General features: G+C 48.1%; 2 protein-coding genes across 3 annotated transcripts in view; both read left to right on the top strand.

The window, feature by feature from the left end:
• The first annotated feature begins 969 nt into the window (after positions 1–969).
• Positions 970–6,469, top strand: WDR74 (WD repeat domain 74). The gene is made up of 11 exons (XM_012665407.1): positions 970–1,111; positions 1,209–1,315; positions 1,402–1,523; positions 3,464–3,539; positions 3,659–3,805; positions 3,968–4,069; positions 4,993–5,093; positions 5,188–5,243; positions 5,575–5,720; positions 5,855–5,911; positions 6,252–6,469. Exons 1-11 carry the CDS (start codon positions 1,048–1,050, stop codon positions 6,426–6,428), a joined length of 1,155 nt encoding a protein of 384 aa, XP_012520861.1. The 5' UTR covers positions 970–1,047; the 3' UTR covers positions 6,429–6,469.
• Positions 6,470–7,325: 856 nt separating this feature from the next.
• The window catches only part of STX5 (syntaxin 5), an 18,370-nt gene continuing 4,009 nt past the window's right edge, over positions 7,326–21,686 (top strand). The window contains exons 1-10 of one of the 2 annotated variants that reach the window (XM_012665405.1): positions 7,326–7,489; positions 8,174–8,417; positions 9,474–9,544; positions 9,704–9,759; positions 9,877–9,947; positions 13,599–13,715; positions 13,799–13,855; positions 14,022–14,103; positions 14,584–14,690; positions 14,851–14,972. In XM_012665405.1, coding sequence (XP_012520859.1) covers positions 8,193–8,417; positions 9,474–9,544; positions 9,704–9,759; positions 9,877–9,947; positions 13,599–13,715; positions 13,799–13,855; positions 14,022–14,103; positions 14,584–14,690; positions 14,851–14,972 — 908 coding nt within the window. In that variant the 5' untranslated portion in view covers positions 7,326–7,489; positions 8,174–8,192. Of the gene's footprint in view, positions 7,490–7,787; positions 8,418–9,473; positions 9,545–9,703; positions 9,760–9,876; positions 9,948–13,598; positions 13,716–13,798; positions 13,856–14,021; positions 14,104–14,583; positions 14,691–14,850; positions 14,973–21,686 lie in introns of those variants that run through there. The other variant, XM_012665406.1, reaches the window with a different exon arrangement.

The following is a 21,686-nucleotide window of genomic DNA, read 5'->3' as shown; positions in this document are numbered from 1 at the left end:
TATGCTCAGATAATCCTTATCTCAAGCTCTGCAGCTGAATCAAGGCTGCTTCTCTGTGGAGGCCAGATCCGCCAAAGTTGCTTCATTCTTACCGACATAATTTCAAACAGTAAAGTTTGAACAAAGTTTCTCAGGAAGAAAGCAGTTGTCACTGCAACTTGTCCTTGGGAGAAATATTGTTTTGTGTTAATTTTACAGATCTTTACTAAGTTTGAGCTAAGTTTTTACCATCGTGAAGCCTCAGTGCGAGGTAATAAAAAACGACACCCCTAACCCCACTTTCCAAAACAGAGCTGTGTTTTAAGATCGTCAGTTGCATTTTCCCATCTTTGTTTTGTAACTTTGACACTCCAGAATGAAGCCATAGACCTCATTAATGATTTGAATCGTTCCTGAAGTGGGCTCTTTTCTTGCCTCATAGTATAGAACACATTACATGAGGCCGGGTGCGGGTGGCTCACGCCTGTAATCCTAGCACTCTGGGAGGCCGAAGTGGGAGGATCGCTTGAGCTCAGGAGTTTGAGACCAGCCTCAGCAAGAGCGAGACCCCGTCTCTACCAAAAATAGAAAAAATTAGCCGGGTGTGGTGGTGGGTGCCTGTAGTCCCAGCTACTCGGGAGGCTGAGGCAGGAGGATCGCTTGAGCCCCGCAGTTTGAGGTTGCTGTGAGCTAGGCTGACGCCATGGCACCCTAGCCTGGGCCACAGAGTGAGGGTCAGGCTCAAATGAAAAAAAAAAAAAAAGAAAGAAAACATTACATGACATTACATAATGGAGCAGGGAGACAGACCAGGGTTGGCTCCATCCGGCATCGCGGTTCAGGAAGGATGCGTTCCACTCCAAGTGCAAAATGATCAATTTATTCTTCAGATCTCCATAAACAAGCATCTCCCGATTTAGTATTCGTGAAGCAAAACAAAGTGGGTCAAGTAGGGTAACTTCACTCTTCCGGCATTTTAAACTTCCAGCGACTGCGTGGATCGGATCGGCTCGCTGGTGACGCACACGCTGCGCCGGAAGTGCGAGCCGTCAGCTCCCGGGTTCTGTCATGGCGTCTGCTGCAGCGCGTTGGAACCACGTGTGGGTCGGCACCGAGACTGGGATCCTGAAAGGTGGGTGGCGCGGTCTGGCGTCGACTGTGTCGGGCGGCGGGGCGTGCGGGGGTCTTCCGCTCGCTACCCTGGCGCGTCTGACGCCCTCGACCCGCAGGGGTGAACCTTCAACGAAAACAAGCCGTGAACTTCACGGCGGCGGGACAGCCGCGGCGCGAGGAGGCGGTGAGCGCCCTGTGTTGGGGCGCAGGCGGCGAGACCCAGGTGAGTGGCCATTGGCCGGGCCTCAGCTCGGGGCCCGGGGCGCCGCAGCCTCGCCCTCTCGCCATCCCGCCTTGCTCTGCCTGCAGATTCTGGTGGGCTGCGCAGACAGAACAGTGAAGCACTTCAGCACTGAGGAGGGCATATTCCAGGGTCAGAGGCACTGTCCCGGCGGGGAAGGCACGTTCCGGGGCCTCGCCCAGGCGGACGGGTAAGACCGATCCCTCTTGCTGAATGCTCAGGCAGTGGCAGAGCGTTGAGGTTCCCTGAGGATAACGGAATAATGGCGACAAACCCTTAGATGACGCGGCCTGAGATGGGTGACAGGGACCTGAGTTTCTGCCTTCGTTAGTTCTTACCTTTAACACACAATTATCGAACAACACCTGCTGAGTTCCAGGCACTGGGCCAAGTGCGGGGACTGCAGGTGAAGTTTCTGTCTTCGAAAAGTTTGCATCCTCTAGAGTTTTTCTCCTGCCTCTTTTATAACCCTCCGAGTAATCCTGAGCAAGTCATTTAATGGTTTTGATTACGCTTTCAGATGGGAACTAGCAACCACCATCAAGGTGATGAAGCTCCCAAAGTGAAAAATAGGAAGTTGCTAGTGGTTAGGTTACTGGCCCAGCTTTCTTCAGAAGATGAAGGAAGAAGGCTGTGGATAGGCTGTATTGGTTGGTGGTAATTAATTCTGACAGGTAAAGTCTGAAAAGACACTCTGGGGGATGGAATGCTTGAACTGGGTCTTGAAGGATGGGTAGAATTTTGACAGGTGGAGAAAGGGATGAGGGCATTCTCGAAAGAGGGTACTGCCGGAGCAGAGGCTACAGAGTACGTAAGTAGGATAAATAGCATTTGGAGGTTGACACCAAGGAAGCATTTTAATACAAGATGGGCATTGTATTAGGTTGAGATTAAATGTAAAGGTTGAGAGATTTGCACTTCTGTTTTATAGATGGTGGGGAGTTACTAGTTTTTGAGCAGAAAGTGCCTGGTCAGAGTTGCGAACTTGTAGGAGTATGGAGGATGGACTGGAGACAGGGCAACTGCGAGACTGTTGCCACACCCCAGGCGAGCGATACAGAGCCTGAAGCCAGTTGGGGAGACTAGACAGGTGTAAGAAAGAACACAGGCCCAGGCTGAGCAGATCCTGGGAGAGACTCACTTGGAGTTCTTGAGAGGTGTGTTTTAAGGGAAAGACTGACATTTAGTGCCTGAAACCCAGAACAGGGAACTCAAGAGAAGAAGATGGTGTTTGACTTTGGCCAAACCCTAAATCCAGACCAGTTCCATTTCAATCCTTTCAAGAACTGCTGATCCTGACCCCTGGGAACCAACTCAAGATTCAGAAAGACCAAGAGACCCAGGTGCCCCCAGACGTAGCTGTGGAATAGCAAAAGCACTCTGCTTTGGAGTGTCACAGACTTGGTTTCCAGCTCTGGTTCTAACCTTTACGGCTGAGTGGTGAATCTTTTAATTTCTCAGAGCTTCAGTTTCCTCACTTATAAAACTGGTAAACCCTTATCCTGTTTAGTAAATCGAGTTAACAAACAGGGAAGCTGGCAGCTGTCAAGCCCTGCCTAGATCCCAGTTACCTTTCTTCTAAATTGGGAGAGAGTTCAGTTAATATTAGTTTGCGGGTATGTTGGCTGGGGCCTAGAAAACACTTTTACACTTTTTTTTTTTTTTTTTTTTTGAGACAGAGTCTCACTCTGTTGCCCTGGCTAGAGTGAGTGCCATGGCGTCAGCCTAGCTCACAGCAACCTCACACTCCTGGGCTCAAGCAATCCTACTGCCTCAGCCTCCCGAGTAGCTGGGACTACAGACATGCGCCACCATGCCCGGCTAATTTTTTCTATATATATATTTTTAGTTGTCCAGATAATTTGTTTCTATTTTTAGTAGAGACGGGGTCTTGCTCTTGCTCAGGCTGGTCTCAAACTCCTGACCTTGAGCAGTCCGCCCACCTCGGCCTCCCAGAGTGCTAGGATTACAGGCATGAGCCACCGGCCTTACACTTTTTTTTTTTAAGCCAGTCAAATTTAGCAGTTGGGGCGTGCATGCCAACTTTAGTGACACTAATGTTAATAAGTGTTAATAACCCACTACTGACTTATTTTTTCAACCGCAACTCTATCCTCCCTTTGCCTGTAGCACCCTCATCACATGTGTGGATTCTGGGATTCTCAGAGTCTGGCGTGAAGATGACAAGGAGGCATCCTCTGACCCAGTAAGGCTCCCCTGCCCTGATTGTTGAGGAATGTAGCTTCAGGGTAGAAGCCTAATGCAGGCTTTGCAGGAAGGAGGATTAAGGACCCTGGAACTAACTCTCATCTCCATTCTTTTCAGCTCCTGGAACTAAGGGTGGGCCCTGGGGTGTGTAGGATGCGCCAAGACCCAGCACACCCCCATGTGGTTGCCACAGGTGGAAAGGAGAACGCCTTGAAGGTGTGGGACCTACAGGGGTCTGAGGAACCTGTGTTCAGAGCCAAGAATGTGAGTTCTGGGTGTGGAGGGGCTGAATCTGAGGTTGAGGGAGGCCGAGGCCACTACGAGCCAGAGACCAGATGGTCTTTAGAGGGTGATGAAGGAGCTGAAGGGAGGGGCACACTGAGCCCCCAACAACCCTGTCCCCCATCCACCCACCCATCCCCCCAGGTGCGGAATGACTGGCTGGACCTGCGGGTTCCCATCTGGGACCAAGACATACATTTCCTCCCTGGGTCACAGAAGCTTGTAACCTGCACAGGGTACCACCAGGTGAGGCACTACCTCATCCCTACCTCCTCTTGGACTAAAGCAGCCTCCTAGAGAAACAGCCTGCCTGTGCAGAACGGGCCCATGGCGTAGCATAGCTGTCCTTCTCACCATCCTGAGCTCTCAGAGGAGCAAGCGCTTGTCCATCTGTTCCAGCCCCGTCGCTGAGCCTGTGACCCTCCTTTACTGTATTCAAGGGTAGAGTTTCCTAAATTATGGGGTTTCCTTTTCCTCCCACCTGGAAGAGAGGAGAGAAGGGAGTGTGTCCCCTTCACAGTGAGAGCCACAGGGTACAGGTTTCGTGAGAGGACACTGGGCTGGGTGTCAAGAGAACTGTGTTCTGGTCCTAATGCAGCCTCTCTGATTTGCTTCGGGACTCAGGCCTGACCCTCCCATCTCTAGCCTCAGCTCCTCAGCTTTACATGAAGGGGATCTTTATGGTTTGCCTCATTTGAAGTCCTGAGACACAGGCAGGGCTGAAACACTGTATTTGCCCTGTTTCCTTTGCTTCTGCACATTGAAGTCTGATATTGGTGATATACTCTGCTCAAAACACATATGAAGGCATCTCCTCTCCTCCCTCTCTCAGGCTAAACTCTCTGCTTGAAATTCAGCACCCACTAATTACTGGACTTGCTTGCTTTTCCATTCCTCCACTCCCCCCTACGTGGGAGTACTGGGGGATGAAATGTTCACACCCCAAGCCTGCAGGACCTCTCCTCTCAGCTCTGTCCATTCGTGCGGGGAAGCAGCTCTTCCCCACACCCCAACACTCGGATAAGAGGCATACATTTCAAATGAGAAAGTTTTTCTGAGAGTGGGTCATAAGCAAGAAAGCAGTATCGAGAGGAAAGGGTGAAGATACAGAGATGCCAGAGGGTGGTGCAAGGTGAAGATACTCTTGTGATGCCTCAGTCTTCCTCTAGGTCCGGGTCTATGACCCAGCCTCCCCCCAGCGCCGGCCAGTCCTAGAGACCAACTATGGAGACTACCCACTGACAGCCATGACCCTCACTCCTGGGGGCAAGTGAGTGTTTAGAGGGGAAGATGTGGGAGGGTGGGGTTCAGGAAGGGCTCTGGGAGGTTCCTGCTGACCGTACTGCCTCTGGTTTCCACCTCAGTTCAGTGATCGTGGGGAACACGCACGGGCAGCTGGCAGAAATTGACTTCCGGCAAGGTGAGTGGACTAGGGGTTTGGGGAGGGGAGGGGGGAGGGTGGAAAGGCAGGATTCCCTTGGAGGCAGTGCAGTGGAGCCAGTGAGCCCTCATTTAGGAGCCAGATTGCCTGGGTTCAAATCCTGGTTTCTTCAAAGCTGTATAACCTTGGACTAATTATTTTAACTCCCTGTGCCTTAGTTTTCTCACCTGTAAAGTGGAAATACTAGTGTTAACTTCAGTCTCAGGGTTATGTTGAGGACTAAATGTTGAAATGTAAAGTGACTGGAACACAAAACACTCAATAATGGTTGCTGGCGGTCAGCTAGCACTGAGACCTCCCCCTTCTCCAGGGCGCCTACTGGGCTGTCTGAAGGGACTGGCAGGCAGTGTTCGTGGGTTGCAGTGCCACCCTTCAAAGCCCCTACTGGCCTCCTGTGGCTTGGACAGAGTCTTGAGGGTACACAGGATCCAGAATCCACGGGGCCTGGAGCATAAGGTGAGAGCCCAACCCTCTGGACCTCACCCCCTCTGCCTAACTCATGGTCTTGTGGACCCCTCTACTCTGTGTCCCCCCATTGATGTTTCTATCTCAGCATGCCTGTGCTCCCTAAGGCCTCTCATCTTTTGCAGGTTTATCTCAAGTCGCAGCTGAACTGCGTCCTCCTGTCAGGCAGGGATAACTGGGAGGTGAGCAGTTGGCCTGGGAGTGTGGGAGGCAAGGGCATAGATGTGAAGATTTCCCTGTGGAGAGAAAAAGGAGGCAGCTGGAACAACTGGAACACAGACCTGGGGCTATCTATTTACCTGCCAGGTTACTTAATTTCTCTGAGGGGTGTTAACAGTTAAAATCTTGACAGGGTTATTGCCAAGGGTGACACACCTAAGAGCACGGATGGGAATGGTTGCTGGGAGCAGGGAGTAAAGATGGTGGTACACAGAGGGGTTGTTTTTCAGCTAGGGTCTCCTTCACTCTGGAATGTCAGAGGAACTGTGCCCTCGACTCCTAAGCTTTCTTCCCCCTCGCCAGGATGAGCCCCAAGAACCTCAAGAGCCCAACAAGGTGCGCTCGGAAGACACAGAGACAGATGAACTTTGGGCGTCCTTGGAGGCAGCTGCCAAGCGGAAGCTCCCTGATTTGAAGCAGACCCAAGGGGCCCTCCAAACCAAAAGGAGAAAGAAGCGGCCTGGGTCCACCAGCCCCTGAAGCCCCTATGCCCACTTTGTAAATAAACAGCTAAACACCCATCATGACTCTGAGCCTTTTGTGATGGGAGAAAGGAAAGAGGGGTACCTTGGGGTGGGGGCTCCCTGAGCTGAGGCGGCAGGATAGCTGACGTCACAAAAGCCCGGCCTGGAGCCAGGCAGGCTGGCGTGGGTAGCACAGAGTCTGGGGCTGTGGAGGGCCATGGGCTGCTGCCAAGACAAGGACTTTGAGACCTTCGATGAACAGGGCAAGGACGGTGACTCTGAGGACGGTGGGACCATGGACAGACAGAGGGCCCGGGGAGAGGGTGAGGGGGATGCTCGAGGGGACCACCCAGGAGGTTGGATGGGAATAGGTGGTAAGGGAGAGCTGAGCTAAGCAGCCTCGTCGTCCCCTTAGGCGCGGGAGATATGGACTTGGACTCCCCGGGCCACCGGCATCAGAGGTCTAAGTCGAACGAAAACCTGATCACCGTACTGTGGCGGCGACTATCCATGTTCAGTCGTCGGGGCTCCACGTGGCCATCAAACAAGAGGCAGTCAGAGCAGGTCCATAGGGAGAGTCCGATCCAAGAGAATAACTAGGAGGAGACCCGGGAGGAGGTGGAGAAAGGGTGACCCCATCCCTGCTCTCAGTCCGCCCCAGCCTCCAGAGAATAAAATTTCTAACGTGGACCTGCAGGAGAACTTGTGCCTCTGCTGCCCGCTCCGGGCGTTCTGGGCGCGGACACGACACGGCGGCGGGCTCTTTAAGGTTCCTCCCCCGAGGCGGGCCCAACCCCCAGGGCTCCGGCTGCAGTACCTCAGGGGCGGGGTCACGGTTCCGGTGTAGCCAATGGGAGGACGGGATCGCTCTAGCGTCTGGTAGGGGGCGTGTCTCTCGGGTCGCCAGGCTCCAAAAGGCGTGGCACCGCCTCTCGTCACCGGGGGTGGGGTTACGTGTGGGTGACGTGGCGGCTTCTCGCCTTTGGTCGGGTTTCGGCGGCTTCAGCGCCCGGTGAGGAGGCTGTGACGGCCCGGGAGATTGTGGCAGTGGCGGCGGCGGCAGGAGGCAGAGAGGAGGTAAGATTCGCTCTAAGAGGGGGTCTGGCTTCCTGTCAGCTTCGGGGCAGCCGCTCTACGGGGGCGACGACGGGCTGGGGGAAGGGAACCAGGGGCGAGCGGGCAAGTCCTGCCGGCCCGGCTCCGGGTGAGCGAATACTTTGCTGTCCAATCAGGAAAACCCCTGTTGAGAAAGACGTCGGCTTTAGCTAATTAGTGCTTGCAGTCTTCCAGAAGGCGGAACTTGGGAGGGGGGTGGGACTTCCTGTTTCAAATAAACACCTAGAGGTTTCCCCCTCCGCCCACCGAAGTGTGTCCCTCTCCGGAGGTCAGTCACCGTTTCTCCCTGAGGGATCGAAGGAAGCCAAGGATACCAAAGGGCCGGGTTAGGGCCTGGGGCAGTTGCACAGGCCGGGCTAGAGTCTCAGGGCCACGGGACCTGGCTCTGGGTCAGTCTCTGCTTCAGGGTCCCCGGGCCCGCGCTCTGGTCGTCAGAGCCAAGTTGGAAGAAGAGTCTGAGGAGGGTTCGACTTGGGCCAGGGAGGAAGCGGGTTCCTTTCTGCTGTGGGCCGGTCCCAGGATCTGCGAGCGCCTTGGGCGCGAAAGTCCGTACCAAGTGAAGGGGCCCGAGGATTTTGCTGGTTAATGGGGGATTTTGTGGGGAAGGAAGCTGCCTGGGGAATGACACTCTCCCCTCCACAACAGTCCGAGGTTATGCGTCTCAATGATCCCGCGGAAACGCTACGGGTCTAAGAACACGGATCAGGGTGTCTACCTGGGTCTCTCAAAGACACAGATCCTGTCCCCTACAACTGCTGGCAGTAGCAGCAGCGACATCGCCCCTCTGCCCCCCTCAGTGGCCCTGGTCCCTCCCCCTCCGGACACCATGTCCTGCCGGGATCGGACCCAGGAGTTCCTGTCTGCCTGCAAGTCGCTGCAGAGCCGTCAGGTAAGGACTTGGAGTGGAAAAGGCCAGGAGCGAGCCTTACTCAAATCTGGAAAGGGTTGTGCTCCAGCAGTGTTAACTGCAGTAATTATTGGGGAAACCTGGTGGAACCGATACGTTTGGATGGACCCCGGAGGGTCTACTAAGCAACAAACAAAGGAGACGTGGGCTAGCTAAGGAGAGGATAGGACCTGTCCTAGACTTTTTTGTGAGGAATCCCCTGGAGGGCAGGATTGCAATTCTGGAAGGAATACCTCAGGGCCAGAGGTAGCTGCAATGTATTTGGTTTGAATAAGGAACAAGTTCTAGAAAGAGCCTTTAGCTGAGAGACTTGCATCTTGAATTCTAGTTCAGTATAGTTCTACCACAAGTTTGCTCTGTGACCATGGGAAGTTAGTTAATCTAGTTGGGTCTCAGTTTTCTTATCTGTAAAATGAAGAAAGTTTTCTAGATCAGTAATTTATATCAAAATCGCTTTGGAGTGCTTTTTTTAAAAAGTAGATTCTCTTGTTTCAGTCCAGACTTCTCGAATTTAAGTGGGACCCAAGTAACTGTATTTTAAAATATTTGTACTGTTCAGCTCTTGTTAACAACTGCTCTTCAATATGATCTCCAAGAGCTTTCCAGCTATTCTCTGATTCCCTGATTCAAGAAAGAGAGTGGTAATACTACCTGTTGTTTATTTAGTGTTTACAACATATGAGGTAGTTGGCTAAAGTACTTTTCAGCTCTTATGTTATTTAATCTTAGCAACAGCAATAGGAGGTTGGTGGACTGTGTTCATTTTGTAGGAGAGGACATAGAGATACAGAATGATTTAAGTAACTTGCCCCAAATCTTCCAGGTAGTAAGTGGTAGAGTCAAGATTTGAACCCAGTTCTGTCTTTGAATCGGGGCTCTAAACTGCTACCACTGATAAATCTAGCTGTCTGGTGGTGGATGCTACCAGTACTAGAGAAAGAGTTTAGAGGACACCTGAGGAAGGGTGAAAGCTGGAAATGGGTGGGTGGTGGGAGTCAGGGGGAACTAAAGTTGTCACCTCTAGTCATTGCTTTTCAGAATGGAATCCAGACAAATAAGCCGGCTCTGCGTGCTGTCCGACAGCGCAGTGAATTCACCGTCATGGCCAAGTGAGTTGGGAGAAGCTTTGTGGTGGGGTGATATACTGTCTGAGAAGTAGACTTGGCTCTGGTGGCTGTGAGGACTGGGATTGGTTGTGCTGGAGCTAACGTAGGAAAAGGTCCTCTCCTACCTTTTCTCACGGTGTTCTCACTAATGATCATTTGCAGGCGTATTGGGAAAGACCTCAGCAACACATTTGCCAAACTGGAGAAGCTGACAATCTGTGAGTGTTCTTGGGGTCTTTCAGAGGTGGGACGGTGAACCAAAGAGGATTGAGAGTCAAATTCCCTGAGCCTTGTCTTTAACCTCGCCTGTCGTGGCTTCTCATTTATCTCTATAGTGGCAAAGCGCAAGTCCCTCTTTGATGATAAAGCAGTGGAAATTGAGGAGCTAACATATATCATCAAACAGGTGAGCCACTAGCCACCAGGAGAGCCCAGTGTTCCAATCAGATCACTTCCATCATTTTCCAATGCCATGAAGACCCAGAGCAAGCTTTTAGAGCCAGCCCTAAACGTCCTGCTCCTGCATTGAGTCAGTAGACACTCATTAATTATCTACCACGTGCACAGCACCAAGCTAGGCACTGGTGACATAAGCATGAGACAGGATTCTTGCCTTTAAGGACTTACTGTCCAGAAGGGATATCCAGCTCCATAAACCCATACTTACTGTGAGTAGGAGGTGTGAGTGGTACAGCAGAGATCTTACAGAAGGAGGAATGACACAGGTTGGAGATACTGGGAAAGATTTGAGAAAGGAGGTAAAATCTGAGTTGGTCCAAGGCTTGCGTAAATGCGGTGGAAAGACATCGTAGGCAGAGGAAATGGTTCGTGCAGAGGCATGGCTTATAAAAGGGAAGGTTCAAGTCTTTGCTCAGATGTCATCTATTCAGGGAGGCCCATGCTGACTATGGTGTTTAATAGCCCCTCCCCTCAAACTCTGATCCCTCTTACCCTGCTCCATTTTCTTTTTCTTTTTTTTTTTGAAACGGAGTCTCACTCTGTTGCCCGAGCTAGAGTGCCGTGGCGTCAGCCTAGCTCACAGCAACCTCAAACTCCTGGGCTCAATCGATCCTACTGCCTCAGCCTCCCGAGTAGCTGGGACTACAGGCATGCGCCACCATGCCCGGCTAATTTCTCTATATGTTTTTAGTTGTCCAGTTAATTTCTTTCTATTTTTAGTAGAGACAGGGTCTCGCTCTTGCTCAGGCTGGTTTCGAACTCCTGAGCTCAAACAATCCGCCCGCCTCGGCCTCCCAGAGAACTAGGATTACAGGCGTGAGCCACCGCGCCCGGCAGCTTTCGATATTTTTGATTGAAGGAATGATTGGGAGGAGGCTCGGAAGATAGGATGGTGGCTGGTTGCGAAGAGCATTGTGGGCCCTTGCTAAGGAGTATGGGATCATCTTGATCCCTGGGCTGCAAACAGAGTCTGACCGGGAACACAGATGGGGCAGAAAGGCTGGAGAAGAGGCTGTTGCGATTGTCCAATACAAGGATGATTATGGCAGAGGCCGGAGGGCAGACCCCTTCAGGAGATGCCGTGCTGGTAGGAAAGAGAGGATTCCATTAGCGATGGGGCATTACTGCTCAGGCATGTAAGAGGGAGCTCTCTGGATTCAGACGGATTTGAGTTCACATCCCAGCTCCACCACTTGTGTTGTGACCTGGGATAAACTCCTAACTACTCTGAGCTTCAGTTTCCTTACCAGTAAGAAGCGGGTGATCACAGTAACTATCTCATAGGGTTCTTGTGAGGGTTCATTTGTTTATTTTTTTCAGTCACTGACACTGTTGAGTGACTTAGGACTGAGGCTACTTTAGATGGCGTAGGCTGGCCTGGCAGAAGAAGTGACATTTGAGAACTGAATGACGAGGAAAACCTAGTCATCCAAAGATCTTGTGGAAGCATATTCCAGAAAGTGGGAATGAATAGCAAAGTGAAAGGTCCTGAAGTCTGGGCAACACTGGGGGCAAGTGAGAAGCAAATTGGCAGGGGATAGAGTCAGAGAAACGGGCATGGGCCAGACCAGGGAGAGCCTGTGCGTGCCAGCTATGGAATTTGGGTTGTATTATAAACTTAGTTGTAAACTCTTGGGAGATTTTAAGCAAGGGGATGACATACCTTGATTTTTGATTTAAAAGATCACTCCGGTTGCTGTATAGAGAATGGATTGTAGGAAAGCAAGCTGGGAATAGGACAGTCACTTAGGAAGCTCTTGGAGATTTTTTTTTTAGAGAGAAAAGAAGAGGGTTTGGACTAGGGTGGGTTCCATAGAGAAGGAGAGATGTGGACAGATTCAGAGTATTATGCTGCAGCTGGGCGTGGTGGCATGTGTCTATAGTCTCAGCCACTAGGGAGGCTAGGCAGGCAGATCGCTTGAGCCCAGGAGTTTGAGGCCAGCCTGAGCAATATAGCAAGACCGGTCTCTTTAAGAAAAAAAGTACACACAAAATATATGTTGGAATCAGGCAGGTTCTTTGTGGGTTCGATAGGTTTCATGTGGATTTAAGGGAAAAGAGAGCAATTTGGCTTCGTTTTTGGTCTGAGCACCTGGCGAGTGGTGGTGCCAATTACCAAAGTGGAAAAGAAGGAAGGGGGGGAATTAAGATGTCTTCTGTTTTATATGTTAAGTTTAAGGACAAAGATAAATTTGTAAGCTTCTTAGCATGTTGTATGGCACACAGTAAGCAAATACAAAATTGTTACGTTTGAACAGTACTGCGTCCATACCAGCACTCCGCTCAGTAGATTATAGTTTAATTGTGGCATATAAGTGAGTTAAGGAGATGTGAACATGTGACTTAGAAACTTCTAGCTTGGGTGCCTAGGTGGGAAATGGTGCCATTTTCTAAGCTAGAACCCCCAGAGGAGGACAGTTTGTGGGGAAAAAACCTAGAATGCAGTTGTGGATGCGTGGCTGTGAGAAGGCTACAGCAACTCCAAAAGAACAAGAACGGTCATCAGTAGAAGTGAGTCTGAGGGTCTCAGGAGGATGAGTGGAGTTGGGATATTAATTGGAGGGACTCTAGAAATTGTCTAATCTGGGTTTTTCTTCTAGCCTATTTCTTATACTCACTATTCTTGACTTCTTCCACCTCCTCCCCTTCCTTATGGTCCCTATCTGGCTCTGGTTACACTGGGGCAAGCTTTCTATGTCTCCTCGTCTCACTTGGCCCTTGGCAAGCTGGACTGAGGAGCAGATGACATGTTGATCTGGTGTGAAAAGCCTGGCTGTGCTACTAATTAATTTTGTGTGACCTTGGACACATCACAGCTTTTACTCTTTTGTGATGATTATTTTTAAAAGGAATTCTGTGTATAAAAATCATCTCATGGCCGGGCGCGGTGGCTCACGCCTGTAATCCTAGCCCTCTGGGAGACCGAGGCATGTGGATCGTTTGAGCTCAGGAGTTCGAGACCAGCCTGAGCAAGAGCAAGACCCCATCTCTACTAAAAATAGAAAGAAATTAGCTGGACAACTAAAAATATATAGAAAAATTTAGCCGGCATGATGGCGCATTCCTATAGTCCCAGCTATTTGGGAGGCTGAGGCAGGAGGATCGCTTGAGCCGAGGAGTTTGAGGTTGCTGCGAGCTAGGCTGATGCCACGGCACTCTAGCTCGGGCAACAGAGTGAGACTCCGTTCCAAAAAAAATAAATCATCTCATTGATGCCTCTGGGAAACTATGGTGCTTTTGACTTTTTCCTTTTCCTGAGTACTATCCAGGGGCTTTGTTGGTCAGCATGCTCTGGGTCCAAGATTTTGGCCTTTGAAAGGGTTCTAAAGTCCTGAGCTTGGCCTCACACAGTGGAGCAGGGCAGTAGGGTAGAGGGGTAAACAAGTCATTTACAAATGGATGAGGTCCCGTTTTGCCTCTGTCTGGCTCTTCTCTGTAGAGACTGAGCTAGGGCAAACACCAAATCTTCAAAATCCTAGCAGGCCCTTCTGATTCGTCTGGGATACTCTCACTCCCGTTAGTAACTTCCACCCACAGGGAGAGGTGATGGCTAAGGACCCCTTGGTTAATACTTGTTTTTGGGGGGCTTTTTTACCAGGACATCAATAGCCTCAACAAACAAATTGCTCAGCTTCAGGATTTCGTGAGGGCCAAGGGCAGCCAGAGTGGCCGGCACCTGCAGACCCATTCCAACACCATTGTGGTCTCCTTGCAGGTGGGACCTGGAGAGGAAGGGAGGGAGAAGTAAAGGGGATGAAGGTGTCATCTTCTTTGGCTAATCCTCTCCTTTTCTTCTAGTCAAAACTGGCTTCCATGTCCAATGACTTCAAATCGGTTTTGGAAGTGAGGACAGAGGTGAGTAGAACCTGTGTAGGAGGGATAGGAATGTGGGGGTAAGGGTCCAAGAGGGAAATGGGAAAGGGACCAGTTCCACCGGGTTATGGGACCAACAGGGGGGATCTCTTTAATGTACCTGCTTTCTAGCGGCCTCAGGACCTTTGCATTTCTTCCCCAACCCCAGAACCTGAAGCAGCAGAGGAGCCGGAGGGAGCAGTTCTCCCAGGCACCCGTGTCAGCCCTGCCCCTTGCCCCCAACCACCTAGGTAAGTCACAGGCATTACGGGAAGCCTTGAGTGATAAAGCTAGTTACTCCGGTTATGATGGCGTCCTCTAAAAGCAGGTGTTGAGTAGGAGAACAGAAGGGCAAGGAAGTTGCTAGGCTTTGTCTCTCAGAGGCCAGACTGGATCGTTGGAGTTCATGATCCACACACAGTCTCCCACATTCTCACTGTCAGGGATGAATTCAGTCATATTCAGAAGAATGACAGTATCTAATATTTTTGTACAGTTACTTTATTCATATTCTCTCATTTAATTTTCACAACCACCCTTTGAGAAAGCAACTGTTATTATCCCCCATTTTACAGATGAGGAAGCTGAGGCTCAGAGAAGTTAAATCATCTGTCCAGGGTCACAAGGCTAGTAAGTGCCAGAGCTTACTAGCAGATTCAAATCCAGAGCATGTGGGCTTTGAGCCTGGCTTTTAACCATTAAGATGTGCCATGTCCTCTTTGTTCCCCCAGGGGGTGGTACCGTGGTTTTGGAGGCGGAGTCTGGTGCCTCCAGGGATGTGGCCATCGACATGATGGACTCTCGGACCAGCCAGCAGCTACAGCTCATTGACGAGCAGGTACCCAGGCTCTGAACTGGGGAGGATCAGCTCCTCTGTTGTCCGCAAGAGAGTGTTTGGAGTGTGCCATGGGCAGAATGACTGGGAGGGTCCTGAAAACTCAGGCCCCCCCCACCCGAAGAAGCTCATGCTGTTCATGTGCTCTCTCCCTCTCCTGAAGGATTCCTACATCCAGAGTCGCGCAGACACCATGCAAAACATTGAGTCTACAATTGTTGAGCTGGGCTCCATCTTTCAGCAGTTGGCACACATGGTTAAGGAACAGGAAGAAACCATTCAGAGGTGAGACGCTCTCTCTCTCACCCCAAACAGAGGAGTCTTCTCTTCCCTGTGGATTGGCATCTCGAAGTCCCCAGGGACAAGGTGATGCCCTTTAAAAGAGTAGAGTGAATCCTGCCCACCCATCAGGCCCAGTTCACCTGCTTCTGTCCACTCAACAAGCACCTGTTCCATGTCAGGCACTGTTCTAGGTGCTGGAGATACAGCAGAGAATAGAATGGTAAAGTCTATTTTGTGGAGCTCACTTTGTAGCGTGTATATGGAATGGATAGAGCAGGCAAGGACACCTATTATAAACAACTGACAAACAAGAACATCTCTGGTAATAATAAGGGCTATACAGAGAAAGTAGGATGATGTGTTAAGAAAGTGACCAAGTAGGTACATTAAATTGGGTGGCTGGGAAGGCTGCTCTGAAGCCATGACATTTAAGCAGAGATCTGTGATGACAAGAGGGATCTAGCCATGCCAAATAGAGAGAAAGACTGTTAACTCCCTCACCTTCTCCCAAGTCAGATGTCACCTTCTCCACAGGGCCTATCTTACTATTCTATTTAAAATCACAACTTGCTTCTCCAAACCTAGCACCCGTACTGTTTATCCTACTCTACTTTTTTTTTAAGCATTTATCACTTTTTTAATATACTGGACCATTTACTTATTTATTTCTCATTATCCATCTCCTTACTAAGATGTAAGTTTCACAAGGGCAAGTGATCTTTGTCTCTTTAATTCACCGCTGAATCCCTGTGACTGAATGAATGATCACTAAGTGCCACAGAAAAGCAGATAAAATGCCTCTTCCAGTAGCAGGTGGTGCCAGAGGAACAGAGAAGTCGGTCCTTTGGTAGACCTCTGCCTGCCTCCCTCCAGTACCAGCCTGTACCTCTGTATCCCTGCTCATGACTTTCTAGCCACACTGGCCTTCTTGATTCTTGAGTACAGCAAAACTGTCCTATCATAGGGCCTTTGCTCTAGCGGTCCACACTGAGCCACTGTGCCCAGCCTGTTAGACATTTAAGTGGAGATGTTGAACAGGCAGATGGATGTACAGAGTTCAGGAGACAGGCCTGGGCCAGAGATAAAAATGTGGGCAGAATTAAACTTTAAAGCTGGATAAGGAAATGTGTGTAAAGCCCAATCATGGGCCAGAAGCAGTGGCTTACGCCTGTAATCCTAGCACTCTGGGAGGCTGAAGCAGGAGGATTGCTTGAGGCCAGGAGTTCGAGACCACCCTGAGCAAGAGCAAGATCCATCTCTACAAAACATAGAAAAATTAGCTGGGTGTGGCAGCACATGCCTGTAGTCCCAGCTACACAGGAGGCTGAGGGAGGAGGATCACTTGAGTCCAGGAGTTTGAGGGTGCAGTGAGCTATGATGACACCACTGTATGCTAGGCAAGGCAATGGAGTGAGACCCTGTCTCAAAAGAAAAAAAAAAGAGAATCAAGCACTGAGTCCTGTGGTCATTTTTAAACTCAAGTCTCAGTTCTGGGTAAAAACTGAAAGGAGGACAGCTGGTGAGGTAGGAAGAAAAATACATAAGCATGGTGTCCTAGGAGCCAGGAGAGGATAAGTCAGGGGATGAGCCAAGGGACAAGTGATCAGCTAGGACACATGTCGCTGATACGCCAAGCAAGATGAGAGCTGAGAATTTAATTGGAACGTTTAGTTCATTAATATTTAATTTTTAATAAGGTCGGATTTAGGTCAACTATTTTACTCTTTGTTTTCTGTTTTTCCCTTCTGTTCTTTGTTCTCCATTTCTCTTTTCCTGTCTTCTTTTGAACTAGTGGAGATTTTTGTTTAGAATTTCATTTTAATTTGTGTGTTGCTGTTCTTGCTGTATGTCATTCCTTTTTTTAGTGCTTGCTCTAGGGATCACAATAGGCATCATTAACTTTTCATAGTCTACTTCATATGAAATGTCAAAATATTGCAACCCTCTCACTCCATCCTTTCTTCTATAGTTATCATGTTTGTTGCATCTATATACTTTATAAATTCCAGAGTATAATACTGTGCTTTATGCTTTAAAGTTAAATGTATTTTAAAGAACTAAGAGGAAAAATAAGTCTAACACATTTTCAGTGTTCCTCACTCCTTCCTGAATAGCCAAGTTTCCATCTGGTATCACTTCCCTTTAACCTGAAGAAGCACTTCCTTTGGCATTTTTTGTAGTGCAGATCTGCTGACGACAAGTTCTTTTAGTTTTCTTACATCTGAAAATGCCTTTATTTCACCTTCACTTTTGAAGTATATTTTCTCTGGATACAGAATTCTGGCAGCCTGGACAACATAGCGAGACCTCATCTCTACAAAAAAAAATAAGGAAAATTAGCCAGGTGTGGTGCACATGCCTGTAGTCCTAGCTACTAGGTAGGCTGAGATGAGATGAGAGGATCACTAGAGCCTAGGAGTTTGAGGCTGCAGTGAGCTGTGATTGCACCACTGCGCTCCAGCCAGGGCAACAGAGTGATACCTGATCTCAAAAAGAAAAGCATTCTGGTTTACAGTTTTATTCTTTAAGCACATTAAATGTATCACATTTTCTGTCTTTTGATCTGTCTTGTTTTTAATGAGAAGTCAGTGGTAATTCTAATTGTTACATGTGATGTGTTTTTTCTCTGGCTGCTTTTCAATATATATTTATCTTTGGTTTTTAGCAGTTGACTGTGGTATATCTAAATGTGATTTTCTTTGAATTTATCTGGCTTGGGGTTCTCTGAGCTTTTATCTGTAAATTTATGTCTTTCTCCAAATTTAGGAATTACTTGGCCATTATTTCTTCAAATATTTCTCTACCTTTTTCTGTCCCCTCTTTCTGGATATATGTGTGTCTGTGTATATACATATATATTTGATGTGTATTTGATATGTGAGATGACATTGGAAAGGAATATAGGCAGTCCCTAGGTTACGGATGTCCTGACTTACTGGCATTCCATACTTACAAATGGGCTCCCAAGGCTCCCCACGAGGATAATTCATAATAAAATAATTAAATTAACAATTCAGGAACTAGGCCAGGCGTGGTGGTGCATGCCTGTAATCCTAGCACTCTGGGAGGCTGAGGCAGGAGGATCGCTCGAAGTCAGGAGTTCGAGACCAGCCTGAGCAAGAGTGACACCCCGTCTCTACTAAAAATAGAAAGAAATTAGCTGGACAACTAAAAATATATAGAGAAAAAATTAGCCGGGCACGGTGGTGCGTGCCTGTAGTCCCAGCTGTTTGGGAGGCTGAGCAGAAGGATCTCTTAAGCCCAGAAGTTTGAGGTTGCTGTGAGCTAGGCTGACGCCATGGCACTCTAGCCCAGGCAACAGAGCGAGACTCTGTCTCTAAAAAAGAAAAAATAATAATAATTCGGGAGCGAATTTCTCCGAGCAGGTGCACAAGCCTGCCTGGTATAAGTGGTTCATCGGTGCAGCGTCCTCACGCTCGCAGCTAATCTCATTTTTTGGACAGTTGCTTATACACAGCATCACTTTCGTCTTAAGTTTCTTACTCGATTTGGTGAGTCTGTGCTCACCCTTATGTCCGTGCCTCCAAAGCGAACGTCCACTGCAGGTCCAGGTGAGCCTGCAGCGAAGAGAAAAGTGATTACAATGGAAACGAAAGTAGAAATAGTTAAGTGTTTGCAGAAAGGCCAGACGCCACCATTCGTTGGGAAAACATCAGGCTTTAGTCAACTATCAGAACAATTATAAAGGACAAAGTGAGAATAATGGAACATGTGAAAGGCAGTGCTCCAATGAAAGCATCAATTATTACTAAGCATCATAATAGATTAATTATTGAAATGGAAAGGTTACTATTGATTTGGTTAGGAGATCAAAATAAGCATAACATTCCCATTAGCCTAGCAATGATGCAACATTGGTTGTTAACCTTTAATATTCTTTTTTGAAATTTCTCCTGTCTCGTATCTAAACTTTTTTTTTTTTTTTTTTTTGAGACAGACTCTAACTCTGTTGCCCAGGCTAGAGTGCTGTGGCATCAGCCTAGCTCACAGCAACCTCAAACTCCTGGGCTCAAGCGATCCTCCTGCCTCAGCCTCCCAAGTAGCTGGAACTACAGGCATGCACCACCATGTCCGGCTAATTTTTTCTATATATTTTTAGTTGTCCACCTAATTTCTTTCTATTTTTTTTTTTTAAGTAGAGACGGGGTTTCGCTCTTGCTCAGGCTGATCTTAAACTCCTGAGCTCAAATGATCCACCTCCTCGGCCTCCCAGAGTGCTAGGATTACAGGCGTGAGCCACCGCTCCTGGCCTATATATGTTTTAAATAGTTAGAATTATAGCATACATGCAACTTTACACACTAGTCTTCTTGAAACGGTGTCATAAAGTAGTTTTCACTATTGGTATGCATTTGTTCATTGGTTTAGCAGACTGTTGCTGCTGTGAGCTAATCTGCTGGGTCTGGAGATGGGAAGGTAAAAGACCATTCTAGTCCTCATGGAGCTCACAATCTAGAAGGAGAGACATAAGTTGACAATGACAATTCAGTATGATAGGCAAGAAGAGAAGAAGATGAGAGAACTCAGAGCAGGTAACTCTCCTTGATGGGGACAGGGGTCCTTCCCAGAAGTGATTCCAAGCTAAGACTTGAGAGGGAATACCAGCCAAGAAAGGGGAAAGGAAAGGTCATTCCTTGTGAGGGAAAAAGCAGCACAGAAATGAGAAAGAGCTTGGTAGATTCAGGAGTGCGGAATTATTCAGTGTGGCTGGGGAAGTCATGAGAGGCAGGACCAGGACATAAATGCCTTGTGCCACTGTAGGAAATTTGGTCTCAGGCAGAGAACACAAGAGGAAGCAATTGATGCTGGGTGAGGAGAATGTTCCAGACATGCTGCGTGTTGGACTTCATGATACGGCTCAATGGCGGAGTCTGGCAGGCATTTAATGACTGATGTGATGTTCAGAAGAGAGGGTGAGCTACAGATAAGGACTTGGGAATCAGTGGCCTCTTGGTGAAACCATGAGTAAAGTAAAAAAAAGGACAGGACAGATCCCCATGGAGCCAGAGGACATACAGAAAAGGGAAGGTTCTGTCTAGAGGGACTGAGGAATAAGGATGAAGATGAGAGGAGAGAGTGGAGAGACAGATGTGTCCTTAGAAGCTGGGGTGGAGAAATTTTAAGAAGAAAGGAGGAGTTATTTCTCACTGCTGCTGAGAAGCGAAGTGTGGGGTAAGGATGTGTGTGAATGAGGGAGCTAGAATTAATTGGATCCTTGCCAGTAGTTTCAGTTGAATGGCTCAGTCGCCATTTCCCAGAAGGTTGACGCTTACAAGGGAAATAAGGAGGTAGAGGGACTTTATGGGCAACCCATATGCAAAATAAAAAATTTTGAAAAGATGCAGTTTTTTAAATAGGCATAGACATTCAGTGTTTGCTCCCTGCATGTCAGTGGATCTGGGTTTGAGCACTTTCTTTAGAAACCACTGATTAAGTGTGCAATTCTTCAGCGTGTAGATTCCTGGGCCCTAACTTAAAATCTCTGGATGTGAGAATTTGCGTTTTTTAGAAACTCAACATGTGATTCTTATTTTTTCTTTTCTTTTTTTTTTTTCCTTTTGGTAGAGACAGGGTCTCACTCTCGCTCAGGCTGGTCTCGGACTCCTGAACTCAAGCAGTCCTCCCGCCTCGGCCTCCCAGAGTGCTAGGATTATAGGCGTGAGCCACCATGCCCAGCCAATTCTTATTTTTTCTAAGGTGTGAAAACTACTGATATAATGTTACTCAGTCATTTTCCTCCCCATCTGCCCCATTTTTAAATGAAAATACTTAAATTACAGAAAAGATGGGAGGATAGCACAATAAACACCCATATTCCCTTCACCTACAGTCACCAATTATTAACATTTTATCACATTTGCTTTCTCTCTTTGTCTCTCTCTCTCTCTTTTTGTTTTTGTTTTGTTTTTTTTTTTTTTGCTGAATCATTTTAAAGTAGGTACAAACATAACATTTTATCCCTAAACATTTTGGCATGCCAAGAATAAGACATTCTCCTGAACAGCCATAATACCATCATCAAGCTAAGAAGATCAACAGCAACACTGTCCAATACTCAGTCCATAATTCAAATTTCCCTGTTATTTTTTTTTTAAGTTTTTAGCTTTTCTTCCTTCAATGTAAGACTGAGGCAAGATTCACACATTGTATTTGATTGATATGTCTCTTTAGTCTGCTTTTTCTTTTATTTTTCATGACATTGACACTTTTTTGTCCAATGTTTCTTCATAATTAGATTTAAGTTAGATATTTTTGGCATGATCATCATATCAGTGGGCACTTGGTGAGGTTATCCCTTTATTGCTGTTGCCACTTTGGTCCTTTGTTTACGGTGGTGACCATGAGATTAAGCACCCCAGGTATTGTGGGGGGGTTGGCTCCAGGACCCCTTGAGGATACTGAAATCCACAGATGCTCAAGTCCCTCTTTTCAAATGATGTGGAATGTTTGTATAACCTGCACTCATGCTCCCATATCCTTTTTTTTTTTTTTTTTTTTTAAGACAGAGTCTCACTCTGTCACCCTGGGTGGAGTGCAGTGGCATCATCACAGCTCACTGCAACCTCAAACTCCTGCATTGAAGCGATCCTCCGGCCTCAGTTTCCCAAGTAGCTGGGACTACCAGTGCTCACCATGATGCTCGGCTAATTTTTCTATTTTTTTTTAGTAGAGACGGGGTCTCATTCTTTTTTTTTT

The sequence above is a fragment of the Propithecus coquereli genome, unplaced genomic scaffold, assembly GCF_000956105.1.
Source record: "Propithecus coquereli isolate 6110/MARCELLA unplaced genomic scaffold, Pcoq_1.0 Scaffold120, whole genome shotgun sequence".
Taxonomy (NCBI): domain Eukaryota; kingdom Metazoa; phylum Chordata; class Mammalia; order Primates; family Indriidae; genus Propithecus; species Propithecus coquereli.
The sequence above is the reverse complement of the archived record's forward strand: the minus strand, read 5'-3'. Positions and strand labels throughout refer to the sequence as shown.

What these genes read in the sequence shown, in the direction of transcription:
- WDR74 (XM_012665407.1), top strand. Translation starts at nt 1,048, where the DNA reads ATGGCGTCTGCTGCAGCGCGTTGGAACCACGTGTGGGTCGGCACCGAG. An exon ending in AGAAATTGACTTCCGGCAAG is followed by an intron (nt 5,244 to 5,574) that starts GTGAGTGGACTA and finishes CCCCTTCTCCAG; the next exon opens with GGCGCCTACTGGGCTGTCTG. An exon ending in CACGGGGCCTGGAGCATAAG is followed by an intron (nt 5,721 to 5,854) that starts GTGAGAGCCCAA and finishes CATCTTTTGCAG; the next exon opens with GTTTATCTCAAGTCGCAGCT.